At 42.3% G+C, this 19,547-nt stretch overlaps 1 protein-coding gene across 2 annotated transcripts in view; it reads right to left on the bottom strand.

The window, feature by feature from the left end:
- LOC124291836 (myosin light chain kinase, smooth muscle-like) overlaps window positions 1-19,547 on the bottom strand; it is a 94,209-nt gene that overhangs the window by 29,932 nt on the left and 44,730 nt on the right. For both annotated transcript variants that reach the window (XM_046728906.1, XM_046728907.1), the window contains exon 2: window positions 7,074-7,213. In XM_046728906.1, coding sequence (XP_046584862.1) covers window positions 7,074-7,213 — 140 coding nt within the window. The remainder of the gene's footprint in view (window positions 1-7,073; window positions 7,214-19,547) is intronic.

Genomic DNA, 19,547 nt, shown 5'->3' with positions numbered 1-19,547 from the left:
GTACATATAACACCGTAAATACCGTCAAATCAGATGGTAATTCGCCCATTGACACAAACATTGACGTCTATTTTCGCGTCGGGAATCGTCATTGATTTCCCCACACCAAATAATTCCATACATCCGAATTCGTTTTATCTACAGCTGACTGTATTCGTGAGCCACGATCATTATCCCTCGTCCTCCTCTCCGCATGAAAAGAATATCTAAAAGTAGGTGTAAAACGAACAGCCTGCCGAGACTAGTACCCAAACAATGTTATCTGTACATGATGGTTGCTGGTGATAAGAAGACCACGACATAAGCACCCACCTTCTGTACCGAGCAGGCAGGATTAACGGCGTACATACACGCCAGCAGTGTCAGTCAGGTTGCAACTTTTATGACTACAACTGTCACATGAAAGACAAGGAGTGACCCGACACTGACTAGTCCGTTAACGGAGATACACACGTATATAGGTGACTCGGTCTGAAGGGAATCAATGAGGGAACCAGTGTGGTTGTGCAATACGGGGGGCGTGAGGAGGCAGTCGACGTAGGTCGGTCTGATGATGGCTAGGTGCAAGGCTTTGTTGGTACTATAGACTTATGTTGCTGGGATTGATCGAACTATTTCAGTACTGAGGTTTCCTGTTTGTGGAGATTGTCATGCGGTGGCAAAGTCTTCTAAGTGAAAAGGATTATATTGTATTGCTGTAAAGCTTAACAAATAACTATCCTTCCCCACTACATGAACTTGTTAGTCTATTGTTTCAATCCCAGGAGGGCATAAATATATCTCACCAATAAATTCTGTTCGTTCACAGAAATAGAACTCAAACTAATAGTTTAAACCAATGGAGTTGTGGGTGACCCTGTCCACCTTAACCTATGACGAATATGCACATTCACTTAGCAGCTTACATCTTACTTCATGGATACGCGTCTTTATTCAATGATAAACACCGTAGTCATCATAATAAAAATATTAATCAAAATACATGTGATGTTCACATTGTGAGTGAATGTTGATTCACACCGCAGTAAGACAAACTATAGTGGCCCAAATTATATCTGTATTTTAATGGGGCGGTGGGGTAGCTTAGAGGTTAAAGCGTTCGCTCGTCACGCCGAAGGACCGGGTTCGATTCCCCACATGGGTACAATGTGTGAAGCCCATTTCTGGTGTCCCCCGCCGTGATATTGCTGGAATATTGCTAAAAGCGGCGTTAATCCCAACTCACTCAGTCACTCACTGTATTTTAATTGGTTGTAAAAGGGTCACATTGTTTAAACGCTTGATTGTCCTCAGACCTAACATGGCTTGCAACGATGAAAAGTAGTAAAGGCCTTAGTCTATCATTGTAATCATCTCTTGTGAACGAGTTTTTTACTGTTGTATTTCAAATATTCTTGTGTTGTTGTTTTGTAGTTTAAAATTAAAGAATAGTATTTTAGAGATCCGAACAACTAATATTCACTTCGGCGGTTGTCCTGGGTCAACATCAGTGTCCTGGACCCATAAACATGATATTGCTCTAACGAATGGTCAGTGTCTGATAAATATTGCACCTACTGAATGGCTATATCGCGGTCTGTAGTTACTGTGACAGTGACCAGCACTGACGTCAGATCAACAATAAACTATTGAGTTCCACCAGTACAGCTTCCAGGGGGCGATCAAACCTGGGCCATGACACGTGAGCCTTCGCTCAACTACAGCCGTTATCAAGTGACTTGGAGAACCCAACGTTTATTAGATACTAAAAGTTTTACAACAAATCGAAGTAGGGTCAAGAGAGATTGATTTTTAATATACGAGAATTTGCAAATCAGAAGACATCATAGGAGGGTGTTCATACTTTAGATGTCTTCAGTGGTCATGTGACCCACTTAAAAAGCTTTTTGATCTTTTCAGCTTTCCACTTTAAGTTGGCGCTAAATAAAATTACATGTCAATCGATTTGCATCCTCCTTGATAGATGAGATTACGATCTCAGATGCGTAGATGCCACAGGCGAACATCTTACGTAGAATGTCTTCATTTGTCCTGACTGAAACTTTATTTCTTAATTATGGGGCTACCGAGACAAATCCCCTGCCTCTCCATCCCAAAGGAACCCCCTATCGCCAGATTTGGTCGGTCGGAGTTGGTCAATTTGGTCTGCTCTCTCATCATTGGGTGTTACCCTGAATATGGTCAGTTTAAACACAATTAAGACGTTGATATCAACCTTTGCGAGACGTCCCCATACCTTTGAACTAAAGTCCCACGTCTGACTACAGACATTTTGTCAGAGCTAATCGCAACCTCTGTACCGAAAGAGACTTTAACGAGGTAGGCCCCGTCTCAATGATATTGGTTCTTTCCTCTTCTCTAGGTTTATAGATGTCAGAGATAAATCCAATTACATCTTGGACGATGTCTCAGACGCATGTTTAACTTTTCATTCAGAACAGATAGAAAAACTGGCGTCTGTGATTGCGGAGGACAGAGTGACCTAAGCCTATCGCCGTGAGAGATGTCAACAGTGTGTTTATACATCGCGGAACGATCACTGTATGTGCAGAGGTGGAAGTGGGCACTTATAGTGTGTGCTCGTCCCGCGGTCAGCGTCAATACCATACACAGGTCCAGTTGGTGAAGCTTATTTTTGAATACAGAAATAAAAGTGAGTGAAGCCTTCCTACTGGTCAGCAATGTTCAACAGTACAGCCTCCACGCCATCGGCACACGGCGACACACCACATGAACACAAATGGAGAAGCATATGTTCCAGGAACTCATGGCTATTGTTTGTGAAGACCCTACCAGCCCAACCATTCATTTATATGTAGTAATAAAACTAGCGTAGGAAAACGTGCACTTCATTTTATATCAATAATATAAATAACCCTTTCCTTTAGAATGGGTGAAATATACAACCACTGAACGTACAAGGTAGATTGCTCAAGAAAGCACTTACTCTATGAGCAACCTTAACGATGATCTTGACCTTAGGCAGTGATCACTGAAAACAGTGACTAATTTATGATGTCTACAAACAGCATCAGTGACATAGCAACAAGAAGACAAAGTCATCAATACCCCCCGCAATGTCAAAATTCTCTTCACGAGTTATGATTATGTCAAATGTTTTGGTGTGTATATAGAAAAGTGGAAGGGGGGTATTGAAAGGTTTAAAATGTTCTGCTCCGAAAAGAGCACAACCACCAATTTCAGTCTAAGTCAAACTTGTTGCCATGGAAACGTCAACGATATTTAATTCAGAATACCAAAACTACAAAACGGCACCAGTACACCACTAGACCAATCTACGCGCCAAGTTTGGTGAAGAAATAGTGAACGGTTTTAAAGTTCTGCTCCGGAAAACAGCACTACCACCAATTTCAGTCTAAGTCAAACTTGTTGCCATGGAAACGCCAACGATATTTAATTCAGAATACCAAAACTACGAAACGGCACCAGTACACCACCAGATGTATGTATGTGCCAAGTTTGGTGAAAAAACATTGAACGGTTTTAGAGGTCTGCTCCGGAAAACAGCACTACCACTAATTTCAGACTAAGTCAAACTTGTTGCCTTGGAAATGCCAAAAAGTTTTTATTCAGGATTCCAAAACTACCAAAAGGCACAAGTACACCACCAGATCTATCCATGTGCCAAGTCTGGTGAAGAAACATTGAACGGTTTTAGAGTTCTGCTCCGGAAAAGACAAAAGTGCACGGACGCACGGACGGAGTCCATTTTAATACCCCCGCAAAACGCGTTGCGGGGAATAACAACGAGTCGTGAGGGAATTGGACTTGGTTCCCGGCGACCGATGCCTTTGAGACGACCGATCGGGTCGTGAGTGAGTTGGGTTTAACCTCATGTATGTTTATTGCACAGTCGGCAATACTGCAGCTCTTGGATGGTGGTTTGTAAATATTCGAGCCTGGACCATGTAATCCAGAAGCAGACATAAGGGCATCATTTTTGGTTTTTTGTGTTTCACGTAGCCACCAAATTCTGAACATGGGTCGGTCGGTCGGGGAAAAAACCTAATAAAGACAAAATTATCTGAATAAAGTTCTTGATTGTCATTTATTATAATTATTATTACAATTTCTCACGTTCCTTGGAATTGTGGCAGCGACTGATTACAAGTTAGACATACATATGACGAGGCGGTACGTTTAAGGTTCGAGTCGGTGGTGTTGGATTGCTTTTATTGTGGTTTTTTTGGGGTGTTTTTGCTTTAGATTTTAGCTTACTTTTGTTGTTGTTTTTTGTTTTGTTTGTGTGTTTTGTTGGGGTTTTTGGGGGTTGATTTTGTTGTTGTTGTTTGGTGTGTGTGTGGGGGGTTGGGGTGGCAATAAAATTATATTATTATTATTATTTAAGGGTCGATCGGGCAATGAGAAACACACAAAATTTAAAATGCTGCCCGGGCATCGAACCTCGCAATTGGGACACGGCGACTTGTACCAGCGAGTCAGCGGGCCGATCCCGTTAGTCTCATCTCAAGGCAAGCGTTGGTTGCAGGCTAATTCTCACACGGACTTGACGAGTTGTCAGCCTTACAGATGAGTGAAGCCCGATACAGGTCAGCGTTTGAAACCCACGGGCACGGGTATGTGCTGACAGACTGGAGATCATATCATTCTCATTAGCTCAGGGTATGCATGTCAGACGGGACAGGGGTATGTTCGCGTCACTCGCGTGGCTTTGTCGAGTTCCGATCTCTCAGTTACATGTGTTTGAATGATACAGAAAACACACTCACCAATACCAACTCATTAAAAGTTCCCTCTGTACAGATCATAACAGTAAATGATGCATTCCCTTCCGACACTTCCATGAAATATGCTACCAGGTTTTCAACAACTGTTCAATATCTTTCCACACCCGAAAAACTGAGCGTAACGAGATAAAATGGGCTCAGCGTTAAAACCCTGACCTAAATCATTAGTTGGTTGATTCAACACGTTCTATTCAAAACAGATGTAAAGCTGAATAAAGTTTGAATTCAATGGATCAATATTTAGCCTAAGAGAAAGATTCAGCTAATCAAACCAACGAAAAACTGCAGGAAAACAGCTGTGACTGAGCGACGATTAATCGGATCTGAAAGCGAACAGTATCCAAGCGCCTATGGGTATCTGGGGGTATATTGCTGGAGGGGGCTTCTTTCAGTAACCTAGTAACACAAATTAAGATGGTACTACAGCCTTAATTGAGTCGAGCTATGCCAGTGGGGTATATCTTTCCTCACTTAACGAGCAGTTTTATCCATTATAGGAATTACTAGCATTGTTAGTATTTTACTTCGTCGTTCTAAACACTTGGTGGCTAGCAGTCCATTGGGCGTTCTAATGCTTGTATTCCAGCTCCTTCTTGAGCGGTCCAGGGCAGTAGGTGCATTGTGGCTTGCTGGCTTTTCCTTTGATTCCGTCAAAATGGTGTTTCAGTACCTATGATTTTACTTCAAAGAATTCGTTCTTGTTCCAACATTATTGAAGATAGTGAATATCATACCATAGTGCGCCAGCTACAGTCAGCAGACAGGTTTGAATATAGTGCTAGACAAAGACTGATAGTTTAGACATGCAGACAAGGATTTATATACAAACCAAACTCCACAATACACAACTTAAAGTGATACGAATACATGACACGTTTTATGGATAACAACTTCATGTTATTCCTATTCGACGTTTCAGGGGTAATTCTGACTCTTTCAAGTGAATACACAACGTTATGTTCATTTTAGAAAGGGGCGGTGGGGTACCCTAATGGTTAAAGCGTTGGCTCGTCATGCCGAAGACCCGGGTTCGAATCCCCACATGGGTACAATGTGTGAAGCCCATTTCTGGTGTCCCCCGCCGTGATGTTGCTGGAATATTGCTAAAAGCGGCGTAAAACCAAACTCAGTCAGTCAGTCAGTCATTTTAGAAAATAATGACGTCAACGCCCTAAATGACACCTATCAACGAGTATTTCCGACAATAAAGCATAAAATTATTAATTCAACATCTATCTTATGTATTGTTTCTTTCACTTCTGTAAAATGCTGCCCGCTTGTCTCCGATACGCACTTTTGTGGTTTAATATTAGGAGAGAGTGATCAGATTGATATCACGATACACGATTCACTCCGTCGGGGATCGATGACCCTCCATCAAGCTGGTCACACTGCCTGACCACAGAGCCACCAAGTCGCCTTTCAAACTGGCGTCCGGTTACCCGGACTCCCGGCAGGGAATGTTGTATGGGGCAGTGAACAGGGTCAGAGATGATCTACTCCCGTGATGACCTACTCCAGAGAGATGCCCTATTCAGAGATGACCAAATCCAGAGATGGCCTACTACAGAGAAATGACCTATTCCAGAAATAGCCTACTCCACAGTGATGACCAACTCCAGGGATGGACTACGACAGAGAGATGCCCTACTCAGAGATGACCAAATCCAGAGATACCCTACTCCGGAGTGATGACCAAATCCAGGGATGGACTTCGACAGAGAGATGCCCTACTCAGAGATGAACAAATCCAGAGATGGCCTACTACAGAGAGATGACCTATTCCAGAGATGTCCTACTACAGAGATGAGACACCACAAAGAGAGGACCTACTACTGGGAGAGGACCTATTTTAAAGACACCACATTCAAGAAACACCCTTCTCTCGGGATACCTTGCTCAACAGATACCCTGCCCTCGAAGTATATGATAGAGTTAGCTGAAATACACCCCAGAGAAGCTGTATACCACGGATGCCGTACTCGATATATTTCTATATTAGTGATATCCTTCTCCGGAGAGGTACTTTAGAAGCCCTGTGTTTGCAATGCCCTTCGCTTCACCCCTACTCCTGCGATTCTCTAAAGTGAGGTGCCCTACTACCGGGCTGACCCATAATCTACAACAGTGAAACCATTCAACGTTAATCCGTCAATAATCTGTCTGAATGCATAACATGTTAATGTTGTGCCAGATTATAATGCAGCTTAGCAGACACATGCTCCCTATATCTGTACTGCAGGTGCTGCACATCTTGTAGACATGCAAGATACCGGCCATTCCACGCTGTTACAGTGCACTTACCTTCTTCTTGCCGAGGTTGTGTACTTCACACTTCAGTAGCGCCAGCTTCCCCGCCTCGTAGGTGTAGTTGTCGGGGGTGGGGGCAAACGCAGGGGGTTTCGCCTGCCACGTCGGCGTCTGGACGAAGGGTTTGTCATAGGCTGGAAGAGAGACAAGACCATCACGTTAACAAAACCAGATCTGATGTAAAAAATAGTTTGTGCGTGATCGACATTTAACAACGATCTTAGCGACATTACATCATCTGTAATGGAGTGAGTGAGTGGACGAGATAGGTGGACGAAGGGCGATTGAGTAGGGATGGATGGAATTAGGGCGAATGACTTGAGATGATGTAGGAAGGATGAGAGAGATGTCGTACTGCTTCAGTAGAGTGAATGAGTGGATGAGAGGAGCCGAGAAGAACGAGATTGTGTTTAAGGATTGAGTTGCTGACTTGGGCTGTTCCGCGGAACTGCTGACGTTCGGTCACTCAGCACCTGATTCAGTGAAAACCTCGCATGAGAATTATTAATATATTGTCAGGTGAACGAAGTGGGGACGGTGTGGAGTGGCAATAGGTTCATATACACACGAGTCAGAGAATTACTAACTACCAAGTACCCATGGACCTCTTCAATTAGAATATCAGTGAATACTACATAATACTACAGTCATATATCAGTGAATACTACATAATACTACAGTCATGTATCGGTGCACACTACACAACACTAGTCATATATCAGTGAATACTACATAATACTAGTCATATATCAGTGAATACTACATACTACAGTCATGTATCGGTGAACACTACACAACACTAGTCATATATCAGTGAATACTACATAATACTAGTCATATATCAGTGAATACTACATACTACAGTCATATATCAGTAGATACTACATACTACAGTCATATATCAGTGAATACTACATAATACTACAGTCATGTATCGGTGAACACTACACAACACTAGTCATATATCAGTGAATACTACATAATACTACAGTCATGTATCGGTGAACAGTACACAGCACTAGTCATGTATCAGTGAATACTACATAATACTAGTCATATATCGGTGAAAACTACATAATACTAGTCATATATCAGTGAATACTACATAATGCTAGTCATATATCAGTGAATACTACATAATACTAGTCACATATCAGTGAAAACTACATAATACTAGCCATATATCAGTGAATGCTACATAATACTAGTCATATATCAGTGAATACTACATACTACAGTCATATATCAGTGAATGCTACAGTCACGTATCGGTGAACTTAACATATAAATCACGCCATTCCAAATGCACAGCTGCACGTTTGGTTGGGATCGATTGACTCCCCCGGTGCCATCACAGACGACAGTGCAGCTTGACAGCATGACATATACACCACGACGACTTAACGAGGAGGCCTTCAGGCGTGAACATTGGATCGAGATGGTCTTATTTAAAATACTGAACATTTTCTTTGGAAAGAATTTCTCCACATGAGAGGATTTCCCCAGGGATGTAGGTTAATCTTAAACGCTCGGAATTAGGGGGCTCGTACTAATTACCACGGTGAGCAGTCACTATAGACGCTGACTTAAGGAAAAAATATCGACTTCAGGCACAAGACGGAAGTGAACGGCCAACACACCGGAAGGGGGAATTTGGGCATCATACCACCGACAGCAAGGCGCAATTTGCCTGACCGGTTGCCGAAGCCATACAAAGTCACATTCGAGAGCCATAATATCACTTGGTTAATGGCAATCTGAACACACCAATACGTGATCATCCCAATACTGGTTCTGGTGTCACAAATCAGACACTGAAGCCAAGAAGTTGATAGTGGCCATGCTCCTTCCATCCTCTGCAAGACCGCCATTACGTGTTACGTCAGTCTACCCCTGTGTTTACACTGTATAATAATAGATTGATTTCAGTACCTCAAGGAGGAGATTCCCACAAGAGTTGAGTGTTCTCATTAAATAACCATACATCATCTCAGCATTGCGAGATGGAAGACAGAATGCCTCGAGCTTACTGTCTCAACACTGTAAAGCCAAAATATTTCCTCCCGTGTCGCCCAGTCGACTGCCGTTGAAGAAACAGCCGATCGACTTCTCGTTTGTTTGTTGTTGTAACTGCCAGGCTCCGCCATTCAGCGCCACCAACTTAAGTTAAAAGGCTATTCGATATTTGCCCTCAGCCAAAAGTTAACATTGAAGACAAAAATGTGCTTTCAAATTCTTATTAATAATTATCGCTCGTCTCGGTCTTCTGAAACATGCGATAATAAACACTTCTCGGCGGATCAGTCCGGGACCATGTTGGTCGAGAGTCGCAGTTGAGTTATTGGAACCAAGTGCGTCAACAGTAAAATGACGTGGTGACGTTCTGATATTTGTCATGTTGTGACGCTATGATGATCTTCATGTTGTTGCGATCTGATGTAAGTCATGGCGTGATGACCCGATGAACGCCAAACTAATAGCCCACTCTTACGCTGCGACCTGTCGTACGCTGCTGTATGTGTAACTCTCCATTACAATGTGGCACACTGGACGTGTGTACATAATTACCGTTCCTCTCTGACAGGGTTGGTGTCAACATGTCAACATACCGTTCCACGGGGATATCGTCGCGAACCCAGCGACTACACAGAGACCGCCAAGCACACTTCTACCATCCGGAGGGGCGGTGGGGTAGCCTAGTGGTTAAAACGTTGGCTCGTCACGCCGAAGACCCGGGTTCGAATCCCCACATGGGTACAATGTGCGAAGCCAATTTCTGGTGTCCCCCGCGGTGATGTTGCTGGAATATTGCTCAAAGCGGCGTAAAGCCAAACTCAGTCAGTCTACCATCCGGGTTAGAATTTGCCTTCAGCAACCAATGATTTTTCCTCAAGAGACAAGAAACGTGATCGGCTTGTCATTGAAGCAGTTACTGGATAGTTTTGTCTAGGAAGAAGTATTTTATGACTGCCGTCATATGGTTGGACTATACAAACAATCGGGGCAATATTCCGTCGCCCATATTACAGCAACTTCAGTGGGACATATTTGGTTGTCCACGTTGTCGCAACGTTTTGAGACTGTTAGTCTGTTGAGTCCACGATGCTGAAATGTTGTAGCTCCTTTCCTTTGAAGGAAGGTTATGATAACTGAAAACACTGAATATCAATGCTGATGTTGACTCATTTTTAAGTTTCCCAATAAACTTTTTCAGACGCCTAAACTTAAAACTGGCAAGATTACCGATAACGGACATGAAACCTTCCCATCTCTATAACAACCATCTCATAGAAGTCAGGTGCAGACGTTAAGCAACAAGCAATCCTTTTTAAAATGAACGACCCATTTCTCCATCGTTGAAAGCAGACCTCTAAGCTCATTTATTGTAGGTAATGCATAACCCTACTTTGATCAGAGATGATAGGCCTCGGACGTGCTTCACACCACGGGGAACTGCCTTTCAAAACGAACCCCACAGAACATTGGCTGACTCACTTCAAAAGGAAAGAGGAGAGAATGTTCTGATCAGTCCCTAAATCGATTGATTAGATTTCTATAATCACCAGCACATCATAATTACTTATTTCCACTGCATTACAAGTTAAACACGATTCGTGAATGGCAAACCCCTTGCACAGAACAAGGCATGAGGTCGGCATCATATCGAGAATGTAGATACACCATGTATTGATTTGCAGCAAAGGAACTCTTGAGGCGGCACTCTGAAATAGTGCAGATTCACATCGTAACTGCCTCACAAACATCATTAAACGGAGATGGAAAATACAAGTTGAGCTGTTGCAAGCTGCCAATTAAGCTAGGCCCATTAACGAGAACATCTTTCTCGCCCCGACTGTACTGGTATCGTTTATGGTGATGTTTGTTGAAGAGGTGTTTACTTAAGAATAGTAAATATTTAGCTTTTTTACAGAAAACACCACACCAGACAGCCATCTGTACAGTCGATTTAGCGTTTGTAAAACAGCAAAGTTTTGTTTCTTGTTTAATTGAACCTTACTAATGTTTTACCCATGCCAATCCCAAGATGCCAAACCTTTGACCATGATCTTCACATTTTCTTAATTCCCATATCACATATAGGCGAAGCTGACAAAAAGTTGGCGAATAATGGAGTTTATTGTGAGTTATCTGTCGGCGAGTAACTGACTGCATGAAAAGTAATACACTTTTGGGGGTAACGGACTTGGTCGCGAGTAATGGCCTTGTTGAGAGTTATTGACCGTAATGGTGAGGGGGCTCAGTGGCGTGCAATGTACGTTTCGACGAGTAACGGACTTTTCGAACGCTATTGAACTTGTTGGCGAGTAATGGACTGAATTGCGAGTACTGGACGTGCTTGTGTTTATCAGAGTTGATGGCGCCACTTGTTGGCCAGTAAAGGGCTGGGTGACGAGTAACTGACGTGCTGGCGAGTTATCAAAGATGTTGGCACAACTTCCACTTGCTGGAAATTAAATGACTTACTGTATTGAACGTGTTGCCGAGTCATGGGCTGGATGGAGTAATGGACTTGTAAAAGGCAATTCAACTTGTTGGCGGGTAATAGATTTTTCGGCGACTAACCGCTTCGAAGAGCGTTATCAATACAATTTACCGTCAGCAGAACTGACGGGTGACTTTTGTTGGAACCTTAACGAGTAGTTCAAGTAGGAAAGATTCCACAGTATCTCTGAACGCAGTGGACTGTGATCCCTAAAAGAAGACCCTTGATTTCCACGTGAAGCAGTACAGGCACTCGGACGGCATTGGTATCGCACTGCGTACACGTGACCTGGGGCTTTCACCCTTTATCAAACTTTAATGTTCCTCTTACCTACAACGTCGCTAAATTAGGATTCGCCATTTTGCACTTGCGTCTTATATATTAATTCAGAATATGTAAACGTGGGTGTCTTGACGTAGGAAGGGTGAATGAGGTCCAATATTGACATATCCTGCATACTCCGCCAAAAAGGCTGAAACAATTCTTCACAACAAAATCGATCGTGGGAGAGATCATTGGAAATGTCGGAAAACAGGTCTGGTATGTACATCTTCAGTTGGTTCGATTAAATACAACCCACTTCATTTCTTGTGTTTGCCAGTCGTTGACATTAAAGGCACTTTTTTATGCAAATAGATGTGGTATGTGGTACCAAGCAAGAGTAAATACGATGTCGCGACTAGGAAACTCGTGTGGAACTGATGGAACCAGGAGCTAACAGACCGTCTCTGGAATTCGGTGCATACTGACCACAAGTATACAGAAGAGATAACTCATTATCTGTCAGGTTTAGAAAACACATCGGACAACACTCATCAGTTATGTTATTCAAATAAGAAATCACAAAACCAACCACTCGTGACGAAACCGTGTTAAAGAAACCATGGACATTAAGTTAATTGATGCTTAACACCCCACTTAGTAATATTCCATGTGGAAAATACGTGGAACAGAGAAAAACAAATGTCGGAAATGACTCCGCACAAGGAGTGAGTGAGTGGGTGAGTGACTCATTATGGTTTTACGCCGCTTTTAGCAATATTCCAGCAATATCACGGCGGGGGACACCAGAAATGGGCTTCTCCTCGCAAGGCGTAAAAGTGACCTGGAAAAATCAGCATTGGTTCTGTCGAGCTGGTTAAGAAAGGAGTGAGTGAGTTAAAATGTTACGTCAAAAAAAGGAATGAATAGTGGTGTGTAGTGTGTGATGTATCAGTCGACACATATGTCTCCCGCTGTCTCCTTCATCACGTCTGGGGAACGAGTATCAATACACTACAGTCCCACCGTGCTGCTCGTCCCGACGTAGCTCCTCAACACTACATAACGATGGAATTGTTACTCCACACGGAATTAAACCATGCTCTTATCACCTGTTGCATGACTTTTACAAGACAAAAACAGCAAGCTGTGTGGACCTCTCATCTCCCAAGCTACAACTTTCATTTATTTCGAGGCAGATCTTCGTGACAACAGCCTTCGTGCTCTAGCTAGCATTGAAAGGCACTGTGCGAACTCGGAGAAAGAAAAATATTTAGATCCCCAAATAACTTCACGTGCAAAATCAACGGGAACACTATCAATAAGCTGGCCTCCTTGACATGCGTCGAAACATGTAAAATTACAAAACAGCGATGCTGAAAAAAATTAACAAAACATATTGCAACATACTGTAAACATATACCTGTACGCAAGGAGAGGATATGACGTCACGCCCTGTCTGACCTCATACGTTGGATGCGCCATGTCGGCGGGCTGCGTGTTATGCTATATCTCACTCCAAACTATGTCCATGTCAATACTATCGAACATGTTTTACCTGACACAACATTGCTTTGAGCCAGATAGTACATATTATTGTCACTTTGGTTGGCACTGCATCTGCTCGAGTAGAATACAACTCGGAGTTGTCTCGGTGAATCTGCCCCAGTACAATACAACTTGGAGTTGTCCCAGTGAATCTCCCCTTGTACAGTACATCTCGGAGTTGTCCCAGTGAGTCTGCCCCAGTACAATACAACTCGGAATTGTCCCAGTGAATCTGCCGCAGTACAGTACAACTCGGAGTTGTCCCAGTCAATCTGCCCTTGTACAATACAACTCGGAGTTGTCTCAGTGAATCTGCCCCAGTACAATACAACTCGAATTGTATCATTGAATCTGCGCTCACTGAAACAATTATACATCTCATCTGCCCTCAGTATTGGTCAAGTGGAGTCTAATGAAACCCATGGCATCTCATTTCATCAACCATACTCCCATGTCTGTTTGCCAAATCGCGTCAGGAAAGAATAAGAAAATTCACCAAACCCCAAGCATTTGTGAAAAGAAATTCTTAAACAGCGTCGTGCCATAAGGAATCGATACCTTAAAGTCAAAGCATAATTTTCACTGAAGGTCCAGTCATGATCATTAACACATATTATTACACCACATGAAGATACATAATGTCTTACTAATAGGTTAATCGGTATATGGAAATGTCACAAACGTGTAATCATAGTGGAGATTTCACCTTTACTGTCGATTTGCACTATTTCTGAAATGGCTATCATTATAATATATATATGTATTGTGCTAGTTCGTGCTGCTAGTCTTTGCAAAGTCGTCATTAATTCGCCTCAGTAAAGCTCAACCTTTCTGACGATGAGTGGAGAATATGAGTGAAGAAGTAGGTTGTCCACTTGATGCACAGGACTGACCCTAAGCCCAACATGCAACACGGGCACTGTACCCAGCACGAGGTTCCCCATCCTGGCAATACACGGGGGAGAACGGGACCTGAAGCAGTCCCGACACACGATACTGATCAAGGGGTTTAGCGTTACTGCAGGTACAGTTACACAGCCACAACTCCCAATATTAAATCATAAATCCAGAGTGAAGCAATTTCATATCAATGTTTGAGATCCCGTTGCGAATCTAAAACAGAACATACCCATTTACTGGGGAATAAGAGCCATTGCGTGGAAAAACGTCGGGTAAATGACGGACAAAATGTGTCTGCAGTTTTTCAATTACGAAAAGTGGGCAAACATTTGCATAACATATTTGGTAAAGAGAAAACAGGCAACGCGTGTCTGTCATTGAAAGTGTCAGCGTAAAACCCAAATTAGCTGTGTTTGTCTGCTGTTTAAAAACACTGGTAAAATGCACGCTTCTCACACAGGGCAAACCATCCGCTCTCACTCTCATGATGTGGGAATTAAACAGTAAATGAATAAAGAGCACGTTATTGAGATACGCTTATTACGGAATATGATATAAATTTGAAATGAACTTTCAAAATTTTTAACATTCATCAGATTTCACTCTCAATAACAGGCAAGTTGAAATTAAACAACTTTCACGTTAGACAAATGAGACATATCGAGGGAACTCGAAGTTGGAGATCTGAAATTAGCAAAAGAAATGTAAATGTCAAGACGCAATTATATTATGTTACCAACTGAGAAGGATTATTGGGGGGAGGAGGGGTTGGTTCCAGAGTGTAACGTAGCTGCTTGTCGTAGTCCGCAGCATATGGTGCGAACCCTCTGATGTAGCACTTCGTAGATTAACGAAGGTACCTTGGTAAGACACAGTATATACCAATCTGATTTATCGAGCGCCAGTCACAGGAACAACAAGTACCACGTATATTTGTGGTATGTCGAGGTTTGGGATCCTACCACCTACGTTCCTCTCTCTGGCCAGACGTTCGGATAGAGTCATTAGAACAGTAAATATTCTAATATACTTAGGCTAGGAAATAATGGAAATAACAGCATGACGAATGTGTCCATGTTATGTCCAACCAGCTGACCCCGTGTGACTGTCGGGTTTGTAGAATGCATTGTACGAAGAACTGTATCTGGGAAATATTGGGATGCCGGTATAGGATTTAGGTCATGAGTGGTATGTTTGAAGGTAGAAACGAAAAGAAGAAACTGAATATGCACAGCAAACTGTGGTTATAACGAACTCAGAGTTCGTAGTATCAGTAGTATAACGAACCCAAAGTTCGTAGTATCAGTAGTGTAACGAACCCAAAGTTCGTAGTATCAGTAGTATAACGAACCCAAAGTTCGTAGTATCAGTAGTATAACGAACCCAAAGTTCGTAGCACCAGTAGTATATAACGAACCCAAAGTTGGTAGTATCAGTAGTATAACGAACCCAAAGTTCGTAGTATCAGTAGTATAACGAATCCAAAGTTCGTAGCACCAGTAGTATATAACGAACCCAAAGTTGGTAGTATCAGTAGTATAACGAACCCAAAGTTCGTAGTATCAGTAGTATATCGTAGAACACGAATTTCGACTAAAATACACAGCAAGTGGTCGCGACAAGAGAATATACAGGTCGTTTTGTACAGGTATCCGTAAAGGCAGTTTGCTGTATTTCTCATACCTTGTATACCGGACACACTACACCCGAACTATCGAGTCAGTTACATGCTCCATGCTGTATTTCTCATACCTTGTATACCGGACACACTACACCCGACCTATCGAGTCAGTTACATGCTCCATGCTGTATTTCTCATACCTTGTATACCGGACACACTACACCCGACCTATCGAGTCAGTTACATGCTCCATGCTGTATTTCTCATACCTTGTATACCGGACACACTACACCCGACCTATCGAGTCAGTAACATGCTCCATGCTGTATTTCTCATACCTTGTATACCGGACACACTACACCCGACCTATCGAGTCAGTAACATGCTCCAGCAATCTATGGATTTACTTCAGTAGCTATTGGACACCCAGTTTTCATATTCTGTGAATTGTATGCGTGTCATCAGTTAGACACCTAATTGACACGAGTCCACAGGTTTGCCATTCACTCTTTCATTTTGGTTTCAAGGTCCATACGCCAATGAACTCACACAAAATGAAAGTATTTTGAATACTATACACACAAGGTACATGTGTGGTGTCTGACTGGCCTCGTGTTTTGTATTGTATGGAGTGCAGCTACCTATAATGTATGTAGTAACATAATCAACTCTGGACAGTGGCACCCGTCAGGAACCCATTGATGCAACTCCCCCTACTCCGCTGAGATGATGGTTATGTTTTACCAGACAACGCCATGCTGCAGGTGTATCGGGCAAGGACGTGCATCCACCGCCTAGATAATACATTATAATCTATGCTTGGCTTTGACAACATATAGCGACTGCAGACAGAGCCCCAAACCAACACGGCGTCTCCTAATCAGGTAAGACCTTTAGGTTTCACCTGCCATCTGAGAAGTGCAAGGACCTATGCCACCACGCTAGACAGCCATATCCAGGGGCATATGTAGATGGCTAGTACAGACAAATTAGTCAGTCTTTGCCCTACGCTTTCAAAGACGAATCGTTGTTTCATTCTATTGATACAGAAAACATTCACATTATAAATATTCGATGTATAACAAAGAAATCTTCTTAGAAACGCACTTCAGAAAATTTCAAAGGCTTATCGGCGTGTGATAAACGCCAAATCTCAAACAATCGTTTCAAGTAGACATTACAGTATCCAGGCCGTTTAATGAATTATTCGGACTATTGGAAATGCACTTATGCCTGGGTACTTTTCTCTTCATGCGACCATTCTTGTAACATGCACTCTATTCTGGAGCCTTGGTTACCACAAAATAGAATCTAGAAGAAGAATAGCGCCATTGATCTCCTCACTCAAACATTATTTCACAACGCTCTGAAAAAGGTAGTTTGTTGATTGCAAGATGACTGAGATCTGGAGGTACAGCACCGCACATGATGCTAAGAGGACCATCTTCATCTTCAGAGTCTTACAACGTTTGCAGTATTATTCTGTTGCGATGCTCTCGAGAAAGCCCTTCAACAAAATGCGTTATCAATATAGATTCTAAACTCTATATAGCACCACAGAAGAAGAGACACGAACTGTAAATCAGATTATACGACTATACTATGTACACGAAAACTGTAAACATTGCGGCTTTCTCATCGTATGGTTCCTTACCCTATGAGACTAAAGTGAGCCTATGTAAATGTTTGTGAATCTCAGCGTGGAGTGGTCTGAAGTGACAGATATTGACTGCATCAATCTTATAATGTATGGACTAACTCACATCCGTTCGGAGTCCGTGGCAGCGTCCGGCTGGAGATAGCTTGTTTAGCCAAGCTTTAGTCAAGCTACGCCAGACCTCGGACGGAGAGGGACAGTGGTCAACCGCTTGCTCCAAACAAATACACTGTTACACGCAGCTGTGGAATGTCTGTTCATCATAAGACGTCCTGTATTCAAAATGTATATTCATATATTCATTGTACAATCGTGGACTTTCTGAACGATTCACAGATATCATGTTATTCTTGATGACGTGCTTCGTGTCGGGGACACATTCTGTTCCTTTTTGCAATAAAATAACTACGTGATTCACTCTCCAATCACAAATATCTTCAATATTTACTGGATAACCTCAACAACATTAATACCGAGATAATAACATCTAGAGACAATCTGACACAAATGACTAATGCACTAAGCTACTGTCTCCTCTTTGTCTGAGAGAGTAGTACAGCTGACCACTTATAATGCCAAACGTGACCATCTCTAAATTAATGCCCTGCCTCTCTCTTCCATTACGACTGTAAGGATAAGTGAGATGGTATGATCACGCAGTCGCACATTATCTACGTTGAGTCGACACTCCATATTGTGTAACCAGGTAATATCTGGATAAGTGAGATGGTATGATCACAACGTGCAGTCGCACATTATCTACGTTGAGTCGACACATTACACTATTGAATAGTTAATACCTACTATGCTGTATTGCAAGGCAAACCCGTGATATCAGGACCATGGGTCCACACATATTGTGGAGTCCATACATCAATGAACAGTAACACATTCTGTGACCAGGTAATATCTGGGCCTTATTTCATCAGACACATTACACCATTGAATAGCAACAAACCCGTTACACCCATCACAGCAATGAATAGCAACACTTTGGCAAACCCGTGATATCTGGGCTATGTATCATATGACGTCCACACATCACAGCAATGAATAGCAACACTTTGGCAAACCCGTGATATCAGGACCATGTCTCATATGACGTCCACACATTACACCATTGAATAGCAACACTTTGGAAAACCCGTGATATCAGGACCATGTCTCATATGACGTCCACACATCACACCAATGATGTGTAACACTATTATCTTTGGGCCATGTATCATGTGACGTCCATAGTTTGAATCAATGATGAACACCATTTCAGTGACTACCTGATATCTGCCGAATAATCCTTACCAGAGTAAATCGTGTCTTTATACGCTCGAAATGCACGTTCAACCTCAGAGTAGCGACGTGAGGGCTCCTTCGTATTCTCCTCTGCTTATACTGGGTAATACGCAGAGGTACAGATAAGCTGCGTATCTGCGTACATTACGCAAATATTTATGTGAAATCTCAATTCCTGTTTAGTCTATTGCGTACAAGTACGCTTGATTTTTTTTAAATACTCAATAAATCTGATCTTACATGCGTACAAACAAAATAGATAAAATAACCGAGGTATATTAAGAGGTTCTATTTCAGCACCTGACCTTGGCAACTTGCAATCTTTCTTATCGTTTCTCATATTACAGATCCAACATAAATAACGAACACGTAAACCAACATATAAACTTTACTATAATATTACAATTAATGGAAAATCGCAAAATACCCAACTGAGTTTGAGTGAGGTGGGTACAATTTATTTGGTTACTCAAAGGAAAATTAGGATACCCAATTGAGCTTGACACAAGCGAGTACATAACTCAATGACCCAAGAAGTTATCTGTAGCTCTGAATACGTGATGTTTTCCAGGCCTGATCTCCCTAGAGTCACTAAAGGTGGTTCAGTCAAATTGCCACCTTATCATTTAGTTGAATGGGATTGCAATGTTATTGGCATGTGCAGATATACCTTTTTTAGCTCGT

The sequence above is a fragment of the Haliotis rubra genome, unplaced genomic scaffold, assembly GCF_003918875.1.
Source record: "Haliotis rubra isolate DU_JTF1 unplaced genomic scaffold, ASM391887v1 Scf50, whole genome shotgun sequence".
NCBI classification, from domain to species: Eukaryota; Metazoa; Mollusca; class Gastropoda; order Lepetellida; family Haliotidae; genus Haliotis; species Haliotis rubra.
The sequence above is the reverse complement of the archived record's forward strand: the minus strand, read 5'-3'. Positions and strand labels throughout refer to the sequence as shown.